General features: G+C 47.0%; 1 protein-coding gene across 2 annotated transcripts in view; it reads right to left on the bottom strand.

Moving 5' to 3' along the window:
- Positions 1-718: 718 nt before the first annotated feature.
- Positions 719-19,343, bottom strand: part of LOC110495794 (cysteine/serine-rich nuclear protein 3) — a 32,271-nt gene continuing 13,646 nt past the window's right edge. Inside the window, exons 3-6 of one of the 2 annotated variants that reach the window (XM_021571226.3) lie at positions 9,637-9,825; positions 8,627-8,886; positions 4,895-5,206; positions 719-4,667 (exon numbers count right to left, since the gene is read on the bottom strand). In XM_021571226.3, coding sequence (XP_021426901.3) covers positions 3,675-4,667; positions 4,895-5,206; positions 8,627-8,886; positions 9,637-9,793 — 1,722 coding nt within the window. In that variant the 5' untranslated portion in view covers positions 9,794-9,825 and the 3' untranslated portion in view covers positions 719-3,674. The remainder of the gene's footprint in view (positions 4,668-4,894; positions 5,207-8,626; positions 8,887-9,636; positions 9,826-19,343) is intronic. The other variant, XM_021571231.3, reaches the window with a different exon arrangement.

Raw genomic sequence — 19,343 nt, 5'->3', positions numbered from 1 at the left:
AGAGCACAGAGAGATCCTCGATGAAAACTTGCTCCAGAGCGCTCAGGACCTCAGACTGGGGTGAAGGTTCACCTTCCAACAGAACAACAACCCTAAGCACACAGCCAAGACAACGCAGGAGTGGCTTCAGGACAACTCTCTGAATGTCCTCGAGTGGCCCAGACGGAGCCTAAAAAACTGTTTTTTCTTTGTCATTATGGGTATTGTGTGTAGGTTGATGGGGAAAACAGTTTAATCCATTTTAGAATAAGGCTGTAACCTAACAAAATGTGGAGTCAAGGCGTCTGAATACCTTCCGAAGGCACTGTATATCCTGGAAAAATCAGTTGCTTAGACATTACTGAAAGAACTCCTCAAATTCATTACATAATGTAGAGAGGTCTTGAGCACAGCAGTCTTAGCTATGTGTTACCCTGGGAAACAGACACATTCCGGAGAATCCATCTCACTCCGACTCTGTTGGGCGAGACAGTGAACATGGCACTGGTTTTCTCTGGGGATTTCAGAGGCTACATTTGGAACTGGAAGATGGGTGTTGACAAATACTTTTTTTTACAAATAAACTATAATCTGAAACAGCCATATTTAAGTTTAGGATGTACATTTTGTCTTCCTTTAATAATTACAACAATACATTACTGATATGTATGATTCATCTTGACAAAATGTCAAGGTCATAATAATCCGTAACCAAAATGATTGACAAGGGACACAATTATTCCATTGGTTATTTATTCTCAAAGTCGGATGTTTGTGAAAAAAGGAACAAATGTTGGTGCAAAAAAGAAGAGACAAACAGAGAAAATCTATTTTTGGCCCCCAGTTCTAGACAGTCTTGATAAACAAAGAGACATTCTGGAACAAAACTAAACCGAACAGGAAGTCTGTGTCCCAAATACCCTATAATGGTACTACTTCCTTGTTCAAAAGAAGTGCACTATAAAGGGAATAAGGTGCCATTTGGGACAAAGCCAAAAACAACATGAGCTCTGTGCACTTCAAGGCCTTCATGACCCAACAGACTGCTGCGGGAATAAACCACAATAAATACCAATTTTCACACTGACCACAATATAGACTACCAAATCATATCTACAGCAGAATAGCAGAGACTGGTACAGACTGGTAGCTTACTTCACGATAGATCACCTGAACATGAATGCTTTGGCACCCTTACGCTACACACCACCTCATTGTGGTGACGTGATATGATGTCACAGGATGGGCGAGAGGAGAGAGAGGTCATGAGAGCAAGAGAGCGTGAGAGAGTGAGAAAGAGAGCGAGGAGAACCATAAAGGGGATAGATGAAGAGACTGGATACATAGAGAAAAGAGAGAGGAGAACCATAAAGGGGATAGATGAAGAGACTGGATACATAGAGAAAAGAGAGTAGAGACAAAGAACATGTTGTGATGGAGTAGGTTCATTCCTTCCTCAATCCGTCCAGTACCCCTCTACACTGTAATAACAGTACTGGTACTGTACTGACCTGTATATAAGAACGTTATAGAACTCTGTTCTTCTGTTCATCTTCTGTCACATTTCACCTGTTTTTATTTATCTGTATTACAACCGTTATTACGCATTTTTGGGAAAGAGCTGGCAAGTTAAGGTTCTCCCTGCACTGTTTTACACCTGCTGTGTCCTGTGCCTGTGACAATAAAGCTTGGTAACAAATCATAATAGCAGCACTGAAAATATAGCTTGTCTCATGAAATTAAGCAAGATGTATAAAACGATTTCAAACGACGTACATTTTCCAAGTTTCATGGTCCAATTGAAAATGGACCTAAATGTAGTGGTAAGACTAGAGATGACTATAAGTCTGTGGCTCTAACTACAGTATCTTGGAGGATTGTCCAATCTAACTGTCCAATCTAATGTAAAGTACAAATGTTCTTTCATTTGTTTCCTTTTGACATTCTCACTGCATATATATATATAAAAAAAAGTTCATTTTTAAACAGGGTGTTTTTCCTTTCAACAAAATACATGCAAAGTATTCAACATCTATGAGACAACACAAGTCAGCAAGAGACCAAACGCTTAATAATAGTAGTACCTCAAAATCGTGTTGATTTGTCATCAGCACTAACAACAGCATGCTCTCATTATCAAAACGCACATTATACTACATAAACTTAGTATAGTCATAAATAAACTATACATTTTCCAGTTGACTCCATATAAAAGCTCAAATCAAATCAAATCAAATCTACCAAGGCTGTGACTATACCAGTACTGCAATACTTTTTTTCCATGGCAAAAATGTAAACATGAAGCAGAAAAAAACTCTTCGGTCTTTTAAAAACCTGCTATATATAAATACTGTGAGCAATGTTTATTTACAACATTAGGGCTGTTTTCCGCCATCATGTTTTGTTTCATTGCCACGTGACTAACAAGTATCGCGTTGCTGATATCGTCCGAGCCCTACCGTCTATCTTTGTTCATTCGTTTAACTAAAATGTGATTATCTTTTCATTTTCCCATTCGACAAGCAATCATTTTGTTTAATAGTAACTATTTCACAGTCATTGTCCAATAGCGGTTAGACATTCAGAACCAGGACATGGAAACTGTGTGCGCAATAATGTGCAAAGATCCTTCTGAGGCAAAACCCCACAACTTGCCTTTGAAACCTAATCGTTCACTTTAAAAAGGTAAATTCATCAGGAGTTAAAAACAACAAACATTGACCTTCAGGTTCTATTCAATCAACCTGGCGACTCGGTTTCTAGGATAGGTCAACAACAGCATTATTCCTGTGCAGAAAATGAATTGATACTGACATCATGTAGTTTCACTAGTAAAGGGATACTTCAGGATTTTGGCAATGAAGCCCATTATCTGCTTCCCCAGTCCCAGTCCGATGAACTCAAGGATACCATTTTTATGTCTCTGCATCATTCATCCCAGTACGAAGGAAGTTAGAGGTAGTTTTGCAAGCCAATGCTCACTAGTGTTAGTGCAATGACTGGTAGTCTATGGTCACAGCTAACATCTGGTTTCCATAGACTTCCAGTCATTGCGCTAACTCTGGTTAGCAATTGCGCTAACGCTAGTTAGCAACTTCTTTCAAACTACACACAGAGACATAAAAATGGTGTCCACAAGTTCATCTTGATCTGGAGAAGGCGATCATTGCCAACATCCTGAAGTATCCCTTTAATTAAGTTGGTCAGCACATTAATCCAAATGTGCATACTTGCTGCAAAGGAATGCTTATTTGACTTATCACACTAACCAGTTTCATTGAACTCGCCACAAGTCTACCTGACACTGCTAGTGACTAGTGTTAGTCTCTAGAATGGGTGGATCCCTTTAATTCTCAGGCAGGAGAGAGGACGCCTCAGCCAGCCCGTTGAAAGACCCTTGGCTTTGCTGCTCCTTTGTCCCCACAGATACCTCAGACCGTGTGCTATTCTTCAGTGAAAGTGTAATACCATTACCGTTCATATCTGTCTGAAAGGCTGATTGACAATTATTGTCATGAGTCTTTGTGCTGGAGGCAGAACTGAGCAATTTCCCCTTAGATAGGCCAGCTACTGAGTCAAAATTGGCTATATTGAAAAAATGCAAAAATGTGCTTTTGGTCTTAAGGTTAGAGTTAGGCATTAGGGTTAGCAGTGTGGTTACGGGTTTAGGGTTAAGGTAGGGTTAAAATCTGATTTTATGACTTTGTGGCCGTGCCAGCTAGTGACCACTCCGCAGAGTTGCCTCTAGAACAAGATTCATGATTAAAAACGCTAACCTGTGTCTGATAGGGCTGCTCATGGTGTAGTGTACTAGTCTCCCCACTGTGGGGAGTGTTGCTCTGCTGCGGGGCTGAGGAACAGGCGTTGGCTGCTGGTGCTTTGTCAGTGTGGGGAAAATGCATATACAGTCCCTCTATCTGGCTGAGGTGGTCTGTGTGCGGCTCGGAGGTGGTTTTAGGCTGCTCCTGTGACACAACCGTGGGGCCATCGGTGGCCCCCTCCCTGTTGGGGAGTGAGAGGCGGAGTGAGGGAGCTTCACAAGGGGATTGTGGTGTGGGGTTCAGCTTGGCTGAGTTGTCCATATGGTAGTACCCTGATGAAGGGTTGTGGTAGTATGAGTTGGGGTTAGCGCGGTTGGTGTTGGTCTGTGTGCCATCACTGTAACCCAACACAGAGGAGAGAGGGACCACCTCTGTGTGAGAGACTGGGGGTCCACTCACCCCCTCCTCCATAGACTCACAGTCATCTTCCTCCTCCTCCTCCTCCGAGTCACTAGTGTGCAGGCTGTTGGTGCTGCAGTCCGAGAGGCCACTACATAAACTACTACCATCGTCATCATCCTCCTCCTCATCATCTTCCTCATCTTCGTCCACTTCCTCTTCTAGATGCTGCTCCACATCGCTGGCACTCAGCAGGTGCATGATGGGAGCCTGCGGGACTGGGATGTTGTCAGACATCAGGGGGTACTGCAAAGCACGCTGGACAGGGACGTTGACTGGTAGTTCTCCGTGGTAACCAATGGTGACCTGTGGTTGTGGTTGTTGTTGCTCGTGGCTCTTTTCCAGCTCCAGCTTCATGATGGTGTGCAGGAAGTGGGTGCGAACACGGATGGGGTTGAACTCGACACGGCCTGTGCTGTTACTGCAGCCCTCCTTGCTGCAGCCGCACGGGAATGACATGCGATCTACCTGTACAGACAGACAACCAACGCCTCAGTTAGCCTCCAATACTGGACGGTTCCGTTTCCAATGAATAACGAACACACAGACAGATGCATAAGCATAGCAGACGGTCAAACAGCCAGGCAAACAGCCAGGCAAACAGCCAGCTATCCAGTAGCGGGCCAGCCAGCCAGCCAGCCAGCCATCATTTAACAGGCAAACATACTGACAGAGGTAATTCAGGAGACCCTCACCACAGCTCCATTTACCTGGCACTTGATGCCGGCCAGGCTGCAAGCGCAGGTCGCGGGGTTGCACAGCCCCCTGCAGTCACAGCCGCACTCCTCCCGGGACACCCGGATGGCCCGCAGCTCGTGCTTCTCCTCCACGTCAATGCGTCGCACCCCAGACGCCCGGAGGAGAGCGCGGCGCCGCCTGGTGGTCATCGGCTGCAGGAAGAAGTACTCGTCCACCTCCGTGTTGTCCAGGTCGATGTCGTCCTCTGAGATGTCGTCCAAGGTCAGTGACTCGACCTCGTCCGACTCCACAGTGCCATTATTGGTCAGCTGGAAGAAAAAAACACGAGTAGATGGTGATGCTCTCTCGTGATGCACACGGAGTAAACCGAACACCTTCCTAATATTGAGTTGCACCCCCTTTCGCCCTCAGAACAGCCTCAATTCGTCAGGGCATGGACTCTACAAGGTGTCAAAAGCGTTCCACGGGGATGCTGGCCCATGATGACTCCAATGCTTCCCACAGTTTTGTCAAGTTGGCTGCATGTCCTTTAGGTGGTGGACCATTGTTGATACACACAGGAACCTGTTGAATATAGAAAACCCAGCAGCGTTGCAGTTCTTGACACAAACCGCCTGGCGCCTACTACAATACCCTGTTCAAAGGCACTTAAATCTGTTGTCTTGCCCATTCAAGCTCTGAATGGCACACACACACACAATCCATGTCTAAATTCTCAAAGCTTAAAAAACATTTGTTTAACCTTTTTCCTCCCCTTCATCTACACTGATTGAAGTGGATATTACAAGTGACATCAATGAGGGATCACAGCTTTCACCTGGATTTACACGGTCAGTCTGTGTCATGGAAAGAGCAGGTGTTCTTACCGTTTTGTATACTCAGTGTATAATGTATCTGGGCTCTTGTAAAGTCATGCCATATAGACTGCTGTATGTGTATCCTTGTATCTATGAAATAAATGCTCATCTCCTGACTATAATACCTTAGGTGGTGATGTAAATCAATTCAACACAAATGGTTTACACAGGTTGTTCAAAGAAAGTTGATACTCCAACACTCTGTCCGAGGTCACAGCGAGGTGTGAGGAATCAGCATAAACCAATGAGGGGGATTATTATTGATAACAATTACATGGCTGACTGCTTGTGTTAGCGCATCCCCTTGTGTTGGATTAGAATCTCTACGATAAAGCAGCTGAAAGTGCTAGTGAATACACTGAATAAATACATTATAAGGAATGTAAAGGTCATTTTGACTAGAAAGGACTGTGCCACTCAGGCTTTTAATGTAATTTGTCATTAGCCTTGAACTCATAACCTAGTCCTAATGCTATCCTGCTTTCCTGGTTATCCCCGGCTTACAAATGGGCAAACATTCCTTCCTCATCTCTCTGCTATGTTAGCTGATTTCTAGCACAAAAAATAGTTGCCATGCTACACATTGGTGTACTATGTAATGCACTTTAGGCACTTGGAAAAGTGCCACTGTGTGTGCCTTATGCAATCCATTATTAATACACTGAATTTGCCACTGCACTGCTGGATACTTTAACACAAAGGCATAGTCCAAACCTTCAGTTAGATAGACTCGGCTGCCTTCAGTTAGACAGACTCGGCTGCCTTCAGTTAGACAGACTCGGCTGCCTTCAGTTAGACAGACTCGGCTGCCTTCAGTTAGACAGACTCGGCTGCCTTCAGTTAGACAGACTCGGCAGCCTTCAGTTAGACAGACTCGGCTGCCTTCAGTTAGACAGACTCGGCTGCCTTCAGTTAGACAGACTCGGCTGCCTTCAGTTAGACAGACTCGGCTGCCTTCAGTTAGACAGACTCGGCTGCCTTCAGTTAGACAGACTCGGCTGCCTTCAGTTAGACAGACTCGGCTGCCTTCAGTTAGACAGACTCGGCTGCCTTCAATTAGACAGACTCGGCAGCCTTCAGTTAGACAGACTCGGCTGCCTTCAGTTAGACAGACTCGGCTGCCTTCCGTTAGTCTAGTGGTTCCCAAACTAGGGGTTGCGACCGCATAGGGGTGGGGGGACGGGTCGCCTGATATGAAAATGGGGGCCATGGGAGAATTTCCAAAATCCTGAAAAAAAAATTAATCATAATAATATATGTATATATATCAATACAGTGGGGAGAACAAGTATTTGATACATTGCCGATTTTGAAGGTTTTCCTACTTACAAAGCATGTAGAGGTCTGTAATTTTTATCATAGATACACTTCAACTGTGAGAGATGGAATCTAAAACAAAAATCCAGAAAATCACATTGTATGATTTTTAAGTAATTAATTAGCATTTTAATTAGCATTTTATTGCAATTTCATTGGAGTTGGCTACTGTCGTGTCTGGACTATCACTAAATGTGAAGACTGTATATTATCAAAGCAATTCTCTGTGTGTAATTTAATTACGCAATTACACTAATCACGAAACGTTAAACTAGGAAGTCGGGGCGCCATGAAATGTTGTTTATAGAGTGTCCATTTTAGAGTGTCGATATAAAAACGGGCTTATTTCTTTACTAACTAACCACACCGAATTACATAAAACAAACTGTAGATATGTGGGTTACTACCTGATACAAAGAAAAAGTCCTTAGCGGACGAAGCCGATATGACGGCTTGGTAGACAAATGAAAGGGGTCGGGACGGAGAAAAAGCGGGAAAGACGAAATGGATTCACTACACACAGTTGATAATTATATTAATTGAAATGCTAATCCTTCGCACATGAACGGCCGCTCATTCGAAAATAATAGCAATGTCTAGATTTACGCCCGTATGTCGTTGTTGTCTTTTGTTGGAATCGCCTGTCCGTCTGCTGGAGAGTCAGTTCATCAGAGAGTTTCTGGTAAACTTCCCCAGAAGTCACAATGTCCTTCGTGGTTATAGCTTTCTCCGCGGCTCTGGATAGTGTCTGTTGTAATCGATAAGTCAGGCGTACCATGTTCTTAGAATAGATGTTTCGCCGATTGTCGGTATTCTCTTACTAGACTGGTAATATGTCTAAGATTTTCTCTTATTCTGTAGTGATTGATAGTCTCGGAGATGAACCATTTCCAGCCTTGTAGCCAAAACTACAGCTGTATGGTCTAAATATCTATAGGATTCTAGCCATTCCAACATGGGGACTCCCAGCGTTCTCTGACTTGATGTACATTTTGTAGGAAGTGGGCTTTATACTCTGTGGAAAAAGGCGCGAGTCCATGACGCCGACATAATGTCTATGCTCATGTGGACGTGACCACTGATTTGGTTAACTTTATATGAAAACCCATATTTTCTCATTTAGAACATTACATCTTTTCACAAATAGTTTAACGTTTAATCATATATGTTTCACAATATTCCGATGTATACCTGACAGTTGGGAAATGTACACTGTAAGATATACAGTTATGTGTGTTTCCTGTCCTTCATTAGATCATCAAATGAACCACTCGACATGACTGTCCCTTAAGTGTCCACAGACCATTCCCACATTCTCAAAAATAGAAACATTGTTTAATTATTCAAACTTTGATGTTCGAAGGTCTCTCTGTGTTCCACAGTTTACATTCCAATCTCGAACACTACAGAGCATAAGGGCAGCGTATGTTATGACCGACCATAAAACAGTCGTCTTCCCGCTCTCCCCCTCTACGAGAGAGAGAGAGCACGCTGTAGAGTGGACCCCCCTGTAAACTGATCCTTCAGATCGTCACAGGAGAGTTATGACACTACCTTGAGTTTGATGGAGTTGAGTTTCTCCTCTTTGAGGTGGTCTCGCAGCATGTCTCGGTGGCTTCTCTCCTGCTCCACAGCGAACTCCCCCAGGGTGTAGCGCTGCACCCAGCTGTGGCGTGTGGACATGCCCAGGGTGCTGCCGCCCTGCGTGGGCACGCTGGTGAAGCCCTGGCGCCGGCTGAAGTAGTACACCGTCACGCTCTCAAAGTGCACATTGCGCACCAGCAGACGCTTCTCACACCTCAAGATAGAGGAGGCTGTTAGAGGGAGGGATAGAGAGAGAAGGAGGGATGGAAAGAAAGGGGGCATTTAGAGACAAAGTATCACTATATCATTTTTTAAAATTGTACCTTTATTTAATTAGACAAGTCAGTTAAGAACACATTTTTATTTACAATGATGGCCTACCCCCTGCCAAACCTGGACGACGCTGGGCCAATTATGCGCCGCCTTATGGGACTCCCAATCATGGCCAGATGTGATACAACCTGGGTTTGAACCAGGAACTGTAGTGACTCCTCTTGCACTGAGATGCAGTGCCTTAGACCGCTGTGCCACTCGTGAGCCCTTAAGTGAGTATTGCTACTGTCGATATCCCTATGGACCCCTTGAGTTTTAGCATCCCTCACATCCTCCCTGTCATCTAAAAACCCACAGGGAGCAGGAGCTAGGGGAGATCACCAGCTATGACTCCTAAAGAGAGATGAAATCACACTACTCCCAAGAGTTACTTCCCGTTTCTTTCTATCATTCTAATCCCACTGAGGCTCTCTATGCTGGTGGTGCTTGAGGGAATCCCATCTGAGTTGAAAAGCAGTAGGTGAGGAAGTGGTTCTATTAACTGGGAGTTTTATTCCACTGAAAAGATGGATGGCTACTCACCAGCACAATGTAAGGCGCTATTTCATTCACTTTGTGTCAAATAGTTGACAGTGTTGTCCGAAGTTGGCAAAGCTGGCTGTGTTAGTTAAGCAATTAAGTACATGCATGCTGGGTAAGCAACTCACGGGCGACGGGGGTGGAGGGGCCGGGGTTGACGCTGTCGCTGCTGTTCCCGCTGTCGCTGCCGGCAGAGACCTCGTCATCGGACCCCCGGAGAGAGAGGCAGGGGGAGAGGCTGTCCACCTCCACCTCCTCAAACTTCCTCTTCAGGATCCCACTCATCCTGCCGTAGGTCTACCACCCAACGTCTTCCCCTGAGAGAAAGAAAGAATATTGGAAGAAATGTTATTACGGTTATTGCACAAGTGTGTACATGGTCGATGAGCAAACCTATGCTACTGTACATGGTTGCTCAGTTCATGGCATAGTGGGCATTGATCTTTCTCAATAGGTATGTGTGATGAGTGTATGTACATCGAGTGCATAAAAGTAAACTTAACATCATGACTATAACTACTGTTCTCTGGAGGGAAACGAGGTACAACATACTATGGGGAGTCGCACTCTTGCGACTGAAGGGTCTACAATCATGTCTGATAAGGCCACGCCTCGCTGGAAGCCCCGCCTTCTACAGGTGATAAGCGTGAGGCTTGGATTTATTTCTTCAATTTAATACCGCTCTTCACCGAGCCCAGGAACGTGCGGCATGGGGCCAAACAGGTGTTGTACCTCATTTCCCTCCTTCAGGGAACAGTGGCCCAAAGCAAGAGCATGTGCACACTGCTCCCCAGAAATAGGGACCGAGCCAAGGTTAGGAGGAAGAGAGAGTCTCTCCCCATCTGTTGATTCACACCACCACTGACATATTGTTGGTTCTGACCAACACAAGCCAGCCTGACACAAGCAAGGGGAAGTGCCTGAGCGCCGATATACCGTTAGGAGCTCTGGGTAATTAATATGGTGTACTCCGCACCAGTATCCATCCCTCCCGAATCGAGTTGCCATCGTACACCCCTTGGGGGGGATGCGTCTGCCAGATATAACTCAGTCCATGGGAGCCCCCTAACAATAGCAGAGGGTCCCACCACTGGGCCAGGGCCTGAAGGCCTGACTGGGACACCCAAAGCGACCGGGTAAGGCTGCGAGATGCATCCAGGTGAGTGGCTAGCACTCTGGAAGGGCTGCATCAACACTAGCCCCAGGGGAATGACTTCCATTACAGAAGCCATCATCCCCAGTGGGCGTAGCCCAGCCCAAATTTGGCTGAGCAGAGCTGGAACCTCCGCAGGGATAGAAAAGGGCGATATGATGATGTCACTGTTCGCATGATCTAGGGCAACACTGCGCCACTGGTTGGAGCAGACAGTCAGCCTCTCATGAAGTGGGGGACTGGGACTGGGAGAGATTGGTGGAAATGGAAGAACCACTCTTGACAACTGTGTGTATGAACGTGGAGGAGGGACACTTTTCATTGAACTCACATGGGGGAGACGACACTTTTGGCACCCGTGAACATTGGAAGTTACCATGGAGGTTACCCTACCGACCAGCCATAGGTACTGGCGACAAGGCGCCTTGTAGCCTAGCTGGGAATGGGACAGATAGCTCTGAGAAACGGAACCCTTCTGGGGTAACCGACAGGGGCGATTTGTAATCAAATCTAATTCCCAGGAATGAAGCTGTGAGTTGGAGACAGGAAGCTAATTTCAGGGTTCATATGAACCACAGAGATTGTGTTGGATAATAGCATGGTCGTGTCCAACACTTGTCCCTCAACTCCGCTACCTGTATCATTAGACAACTCATATGGACTAGTAAGCTACATGCAGGAATCAGCAATGAATCCCAGTAATGAGCCACCTATAGAGGAGGGGTGCCCCCTTGTGGACAGAGAGAGAATTGGCCAATTTATTACTCGGGAGACTGATATACCCATAGTGTAACGGAGGCACTGAGAGTCAAGAAGCAGGTGCAGGTGAAACGTTTAATAAAACAACATGGAATGAGATAACATAGGAATAGCGTCTACGCATAAACACAGAAACAATACTGACTGTGGAAAGAACCTAAGGGAGTGCCAGATATAGGGGAGGTAATGGAGTCCTGGTGTGCCTCATGACGTGCAGGTGTACTTAATGATGGATCCTAGGACCGGTGGTTAGTATACTGGCGATGTTGAACACCAGAGGGGAAGAGTGGGAGTAGACGTGACAGTACCTCCCCCCCCGTGACACGCAAACTGGGGGCTCAGATTCTTACAGAGCCGGTGGAGTGTGAGGTTCCTGGTAGAGCCAGACACGATCCCCAGAGTGGTACACGGGGGTTTGACAGTGGACGGCGCGCTGGAGTCTCACATGAGCATTGCTCCACGCTTCTGCGTGCCTGTCCTACTCATCAACCGAGGAGCTCCGGTCTGGCCCAGGGGGCCACGGAGCCAGGGCCGGCTGAAAACCCAGAACACACTGGAAGGGGGTCAACTCAGTGGAGGAGTAGCGAGTTCTGGGTGTGCCAACGGAAGGAATCGAGCCCACTCTTCCTGCCGGTCCTGACAGTGACTCCTCAGGAACCTCCCCAGCTCCTGGTTGATCCTCTCCACCTGCCCGTTGGGCTGAGGCCTATACCCGGAAGTGAGGTTGACCGCGACCCCGAGCTTCTCCATAAAGGCTCTCCATACCGTGATGTGAATTGGGGGCCACGGTCGGAGACGATGTCCTCCGGAAGGCCATAATGCTGGAAGACCTGCTGGAATAGTGCCCCAGCAACCTGGAGAACAGTAGGGAGACCAGAAAGCAGGATTAAATTACAGAATTAGGAACATCTAAACACAACCACCAAAATGGTGGTGAAACCACCAAAATGGTGGAGATCAGTAACAAAGTCAATGGATGGATGGGACCAGGGACGCTGAGGCACGGGAAGGAGTTTACCAGCAGGAGCATTCCGGGGGGGGGATTTGGTTTGGGCACATACGGAACAGGAGTTGACGTAGCAAGTGACATCCTGTGCCAAGGTGGGCCACCAGTACTTCTCAGAGATGGATTGGTTAGTGCGAGAAATACCTAGATGTCCAGCAACGACAGCTGTGTGTGCGCAGGTCAGCAGCCGATCCCTTATCTCCGTTGGAACGTAGATGCACTCGGGAGGACAGTTAGTGGGTGCGGGATCCCTCTACAGAGCTTGGTGAATGTCGACACCTAGGTCCAGGTGCATTCTGGACAGGACCCTCTCCCAAATCGTAGAGATGGGACAGGGCATCATCCTTGGTGTTTTTTTACCTGGGCAATAGGTCAGCGTGAAGTCGTACATTGTGAAGAAAAGGCCCACCTTGCTTGGTGCAGATTCAGCCTACTTGCTGTCCACAGGTTCTCCAGGTTCTGATGGTCGGTGCGGATGACGAATGTTTCCTTGGTGCCCTCCAGTCAGCGTCTCCACTCCCTTAACTTCTTGGTGACGGGGCAGTATTTTCACGTCCGGATGAAATGCATGCCCAAATTTAACTGCCTGCTACTCATCCTCAGAAGATAAGATATGGATGGAAAACACTCTGAAGTTTCTAAAACTGTTTGAATCATGTCTGTGAGTATAACATAACTTATGTATCAGGCAAAGCCCTGAGGACAAACCATTCAGACTTTTTTTTTGTTGAGGTCACTCTCTTTTCAAATAAATTTTTATTGGGAATCCAGATTTCTAAGGGACCTTCCTGCAGTTCCTACCGCTTCCACTGGATGACACCAGTCTTTAGAAATTGGTTGAGGTTTTTCCTTTGTGTAATGAAGAAGTAGCCCTGTTCAAAACGTGTACTGTTAAGTGTACTTCAAGTGTACTGTTAGATAGAGGTGCGTGACCAGAAAGGTAGTGTCAGTTTGTTTTCTTCCTGTATTGAACACAGATCATCCCGTCTACAATTTTAGCGATTATTTACTTTAAAAAATACCTAAAGTTGTGTTACAAAAGTAGTTTGAAATGTTTTGGCAAAGTTAACAGGTAACTTTTGAGATATTTTGTAGTCACATTGCGCACGTTGGAACCGGTGTTTTTCTGGATCAAACGTGCCAAATAAATTGACATTTTGGATATATACAGTGGGGCAAAAAAGTAACGGTACTTTGTGGTGATTTCATTGAGTCCTTTGTAATTGATACATGGACATAACCCTCCATCAGCCTTTTCCACGAAGATGAAACCAGCCGACACAGGAGAAGAGGACGTGCGGATAAAAACTTGTTGGAGCGCCTCTTGGATGTAATCCTCCATGGCCTGGGTCAGGTGGCGCGGGTCTTGGAGAATACCTCCCGCAGGTCCTGGTATATCTCCGGGTTGTTGGGCTAAAGGGCAACCACAGGACTCTCAACCGACGTAGGACCACAGGGGATGGGGAAGCAGGTCCTCCGGCATTCGAGTGACCAGTCTGTGATTCTAATCCTCAACCATGAGATGGTGGGATTATGGCGCTGAAGCCAAGGGAGCCGAGGAAGATCTTGTGAACTGGTGATGAAGAAGGGGATGTTCTCCTGATGAATGGACTCTACGGTAAGGGTGAGTGGTTGGGTGATGTGTGTAATGTTCCGGATCCTAGTGGCCGCCTATTAAGGGATTGCACTGGGAAATGAGAGGAGAGTGAGAATGAGATGTTAAGAGAGGAGGCAAGGGTCTGGTCAATAAAGTTCCCTGTGGCACCGGAATTCACTAACGCTGTAGACACAGTACATGAGGGACAGTCAAATAAACTTTGCAAAAAAAGAAACGTCCTCTCACTGTCAACTGTGTTTATTTTCAGAAAACGTAACGTGTAAATATTTGTAAGAACATAACAAGATTTAACAACTGAGACATCAACTGAACAAGGTCCACAGACATGTGACTAACAGAAATGGAATAATGTGTCCCTGAACAAAGGGGGGTGGGTCAAAAATCAAAAGTAACTGTCAGTATCTGGTGTGGCCACCGGCTGCATTAAGTACTGCAGTGCATCTCCTCCTCATGGACTGCACCAGATTTGCCAGTTCTTGCTGTGAGATGTTACCCCACTCTTCCACCAAGGCACCTGCAAGTTGCCGGACATTTCTGGGGGGAATGGCCCTAGCCCTCACCCTCTGATCTAACAGGTCCCAGACATGCTCTATGGGATTGAGATCTGAACTCTTCACTGGCCATGGCAGAACACTGACATTCCTGTCTTGCAGGAAACCACACACAGAACGAGCAGTATGGCTGGTGGCATTGTCATGCTGGAGGGTCATGTCAGGATGAGCCTGCAGGAAGGGTACCACATGAGGGATGAGGAAGTCTTCCCTGTAACGCACAGCGTTGAGATTGCCTGCAATGACAACAAGATCAGTCCGATGATGCTGTGGCACACCGCCCCAGACCATGACGGACCCTCCACTTCCAAATCGATCCCGCTCCAGAGTACAGGCCTCGGTGTAACGATCATTCCTTCGACGATAAATGCGAATCCGACCATCACCCCTGGTGAGACAAAACCGCGACTCGTCACTGAAGAGCACTTTTTGCTAGTCCTGTCTGGTCCAGCGACGGTGGGTTTGTGCCCATAGGTGACGTTGTTGCCGGTGATGTCTGGTGAGGACCTGCCTTACAACAGGCCTACAAGCCCTCAGTCCAGCCTCTCTCAGCCTATTGCGGACAGTCTGAGCACTGATGAAGGGATTGTTTATTCCTGGTGTAACTCGGGCAGTTGTTGTTGCCATCCTGTACATGTCCCGCATGTGTGATGTTCGGCTGTACCAATCCTGTGCAGGTGTTGTTACATGTGGTCTGCCACTGCGAGGACGTCCTCTCCCTGTAGCACTGTCTTAGGCGTCTCACAGAACGGACATTGCAATTTATTGCCATGGCCACATCTGCAGTACTCATGCCTAAGGCATGTTCACGCAGATGAGCAGGGACGCTGGACATCTTTCTTTTGGAGTTTTTCAGAGTCAGTAGAAAGGTCTCTTTAGTGTCCTACATTTTCATAACTGTGACCTTAATTGCCTCCCATCTGTAAGCTGTTAGTGTCTTAACGACCTTTCTACATGTGCATGTTCATTAATTGTTTATGGTTCATTGACACTTGTTCAATGAACCATGAACCACCACTGTCCGAAAGGTGAGCGCATACACGGCAGCCTCCCTCTCTGCCCTACGGAGGATGATTGAAGATGCATTTGAACAGAGCCATGAACCCCTCATATGAATCTAGCTCCTCCTCTCCTATCTCCCAGATGGCTGTGGCCCATTCCAATGCCCGCCCAGTCAGCAGAGAAATAACCATGGTAACCTTGGACCTCTTGGTGGTGGGGGCTCCCATCTGGTGCGTAAAGTAGAGGGAGCACTGAAGTAGGAAGTCACAGCATTTAGATGGGGTGCCGTCATATTTATCCAGTAGCATTAAACAGGCATCGCTGACCTGAGCGAGTTGCTGAATGGGCTGTTGTGCTGGCTCACTGGGTCAACTGGTTGTAAAGTATCCTCCGCTAGTTGACGACAACGCTTCCAGGTATGTTCGAGACGTTACACACTGTGAAGAACCTCTTCCATAGCTGTCCCCATTTGTGCCAGCTGGTCATGGTGTTGACGTAGAAGTTATCCCTGCTCGTCGACCGTATGGGAGATATTCTGTTTTCCTGCTGCTTCCATTGTTGGAGTCAGTATTCTGTAACGGAGACACAGAGTCGAAAAGCAGCTGAAACGTTTAATAAAACAACAAACATGAACCGAGACAACATAACAGCAGCGTCTACGCATAAACACAGGAATAATACCAGCTGGGGAAAGAACCTAAGGGAGTGCCAGATATAGGGGAGTTAATAAGTGAGGTAATGGAGTCCAGGTGTGCCTCATGATGATGATGACATGATGACGTACAGGTGCTCGCAATGAGCGATGCCAGGTGTGCGTAGTGATGGATCTTTGTGGTGATTTCATTGAGTCCTTTGTAATTGATACATGGACATAACCCTCCATCAGCCTTTTCCACGAAGATGAAACCAGCCGACACAGGAGAAGAGGACGTGCGGATAAAAACTTGTTGGAGCGCCTCTTGGATGTAATCCTCCATGGCCTGGGTCAGGTGGCGCGGGTCTTGGAGAATACCTCCCGCAGGTCCTGGTATATCTCCGGGTTGTTGGGCTAAAGGGCAACCACAGGACTCTCAACCGACGTAGAACCACAGGGGATGGGGAAGCAGGTCCTCCGGCATTCGAGTGACCAGTCTGTGATTCTAATCCTCAACCATGAGATGGTGGGATTATGGCGCTGAAGCCAAGGGAGCCGAGGAAGATCTTGTGAACTGGTGATGAAGAAGGGGATGTTCTCCTGATGAATGGACTCTACGGTAAGGGTGAGTGGTTGGGTGATGTGTGTAATGTTCCGGATCCTAGTGGCCGCCTATTAAGGGATTGCACTGGGAAATGAGAGGAGAGTGAGAATGAGATGTTAAGAGAGGAGGCAAGGGTCTGGTCAATAAAGTTCCCTGTGGCACCGGAATTCACTAACGCTGTAGACACAGTACATGAGGGACAGTCAAATAAACTTTGCAAAAAAAGAAACGTCCTCTCACTGTCAACTGTGTTTATTTTCAGAAAACGTAACGTGTAAATATTTGTAAGAACATAACAAGATTTAACAACTGAGACATCAACTGAACAAGGTCCACAGACATGTGACTAACAGAAATGGAATAATGTGTCCCTGAACAAAGGGGGGTGGGTCAAAAATCAAAAGTAACTGTCAGTATCTGGTGTGGCCACCGGCTGCATTAAGTACTGCAGTGCATCTCCTCCTCATGGACTGCACCAGATTTGCCAGTTCTTGCTGTGAGATGTTACCCCACTCTTCCACCAAGGCACCTGCAAGTTGCCGGACATTTCTGGGGGGAATGGCCCTAGCCCTCACCCTCTGATCTAACAGGTCCCAGACATGCTCTATGGGATTGAGATCTGAACTCTTCACTGGCCATGGCAGAACACTGACATTCCTGTCTTGCAGGAAACCACACACAGAACGAGCAGTATGGCTGGTGGCATTGTCATGCTGGAGGGTCATGTCAGGATGAGCCTGCAGGAAGGGTACCACATGAGGGATGAGGAAGTCTTCCCTGTAACGCACAGCGTTGAGATTGCCTGCAATGACAACAAGATCAGTCCGATGATGCTGTGGCACACCGCCCCAGACCATGACGGACCCTCCACTTCCAAATCGATCCCGCTCCAGAGTACAGGCCTCGGTGTAACGATCATTCCTTCGACGATAAATGCGAATCCGACCATCACCCCTGGTGAGACAAAACCGCGACTCGTCACTGAAGAGCACTTTTTGCTAGTCCTGTCTGGTCCAGCGACGGTGGGTTTGTGCCCATAGGTGACGTTGTTGCCGGTGATGTCTGGTGAGGACCTGCCTTACAACAGGCCTACAAGCCCTCAGTCCAGCCTCTCTCAGCCTATTGCGGACAGTCTGAGCACTGATGAAGGGATTGTTTATTCCTGGTGTAACTCGGGCAGTTGTTGTTGCCATCCTGTACATGTCCCGCATGTGTGATGTTCGGCTGTACCAATCCTGTGCAGGTGTTGTTACATGTGGTCTGCCACTGCGAGGACGTCCTCTCCCTGTAGCACTGTCTTAGGCGTCTCACAGAACGGACATTGCAATTTATTGCCATGGCCACATCTGCAGTACTCATGCCTAAGGCATGTTCACGCAGATGAGCAGGGACGCTGGACATCTTTCTTTTGGAGTTTTTCAGAGTCAGTAGAAAGGTCTCTTTAGTGTCCTACATTTTCATAACTGTGACCTTAATTGCCTCCCATCTGTAAGCTGTTAGTGTCTTAACGACCTTTCTACATGTGCATGTTCATTAATTGTTTATGGTTCATTGACACTTGTTCAATGAACCATGAACCACCACTGTCCGAAAGGTGAGCGCATACACGGCAGCCTCCCTCTCTGCCCTACGGAGGATGATTGAAGATGCATTTGAACAGAGCCATGAACCCCTCATATGAATCTAGCTCCTCCTCTCCTATCTCCCAGATGGCTGTGGCCCATTCCAATGCCCGCCCAGTCAGCAGAGAAATAACCATGGTAACCTTGGACCTCTTGGTGGTGGGGGCTCCCATCTGGTGCGTAAAGTAGAGGGAGCACTGAAGTAGGAAGTCACAGCATTTAGATGGGGTGCCGTCATATTTATCCAGTAGCATTAAACAGGCATCGCTGACCTGAGCGAGTTGCTGAATGGGCTGTTGTGCTGGCTCACTGGGTCAACTGGTTGTAAAGTATCCTCCGCTAGTTGACGACAACGCTTCCAGGTATGTTCGAGACGTTACACACTGTGAAGAACCTCTTCCATAGCTGTCCCCAGTTGTGCCAGCTGGTCATGGTGTTGACGTAGAAGTTATCCCTGCTCGTCGACCGTATGGGAGATATTCTGTTTTCCTGCTGCTTCCATTGTTGGAGTCAGTATTCTGTAACGGAGACACAGAGTCGAAAAGCAGCTGAAACGTTTAATAAAACAACAAACATGAACCGAGACAACATAACAGCAGCGTCTACGCATAAACACAGGAATAATACCAGCTGGGGAAAGAACCTAAGGGAGTGCCAGATATAGGGGAGTTAATAAGTGAGGTAATGGAGTCCAGGTGTGCCTCATGATGATGATGACATGATGACGTACAGGTGCTCGCAATGAGCGATGCCAGGTGTGCGTAGTGATGGATCCCAGGACCCGTGATTAGTATACCGGTGACGTCAAATGCCGAAGGTGAGGAGCGGGAGTAGACGTGACACATAGCCATGAAAACCAGTAGATAGTGATAGTAATACATGCATG

Source organism: Oncorhynchus mykiss, chromosome 18, assembly GCF_057628025.1.
Source record: "Oncorhynchus mykiss isolate SJ-2025 chromosome 18, ASM5762802v1, whole genome shotgun sequence".
Lineage (NCBI taxonomy): Eukaryota > Metazoa > Chordata > Actinopteri > Salmoniformes > Salmonidae > Oncorhynchus > Oncorhynchus mykiss.
The sequence above is the reverse complement of the archived record's forward strand: the minus strand, read 5'-3'. Positions and strand labels throughout refer to the sequence as shown.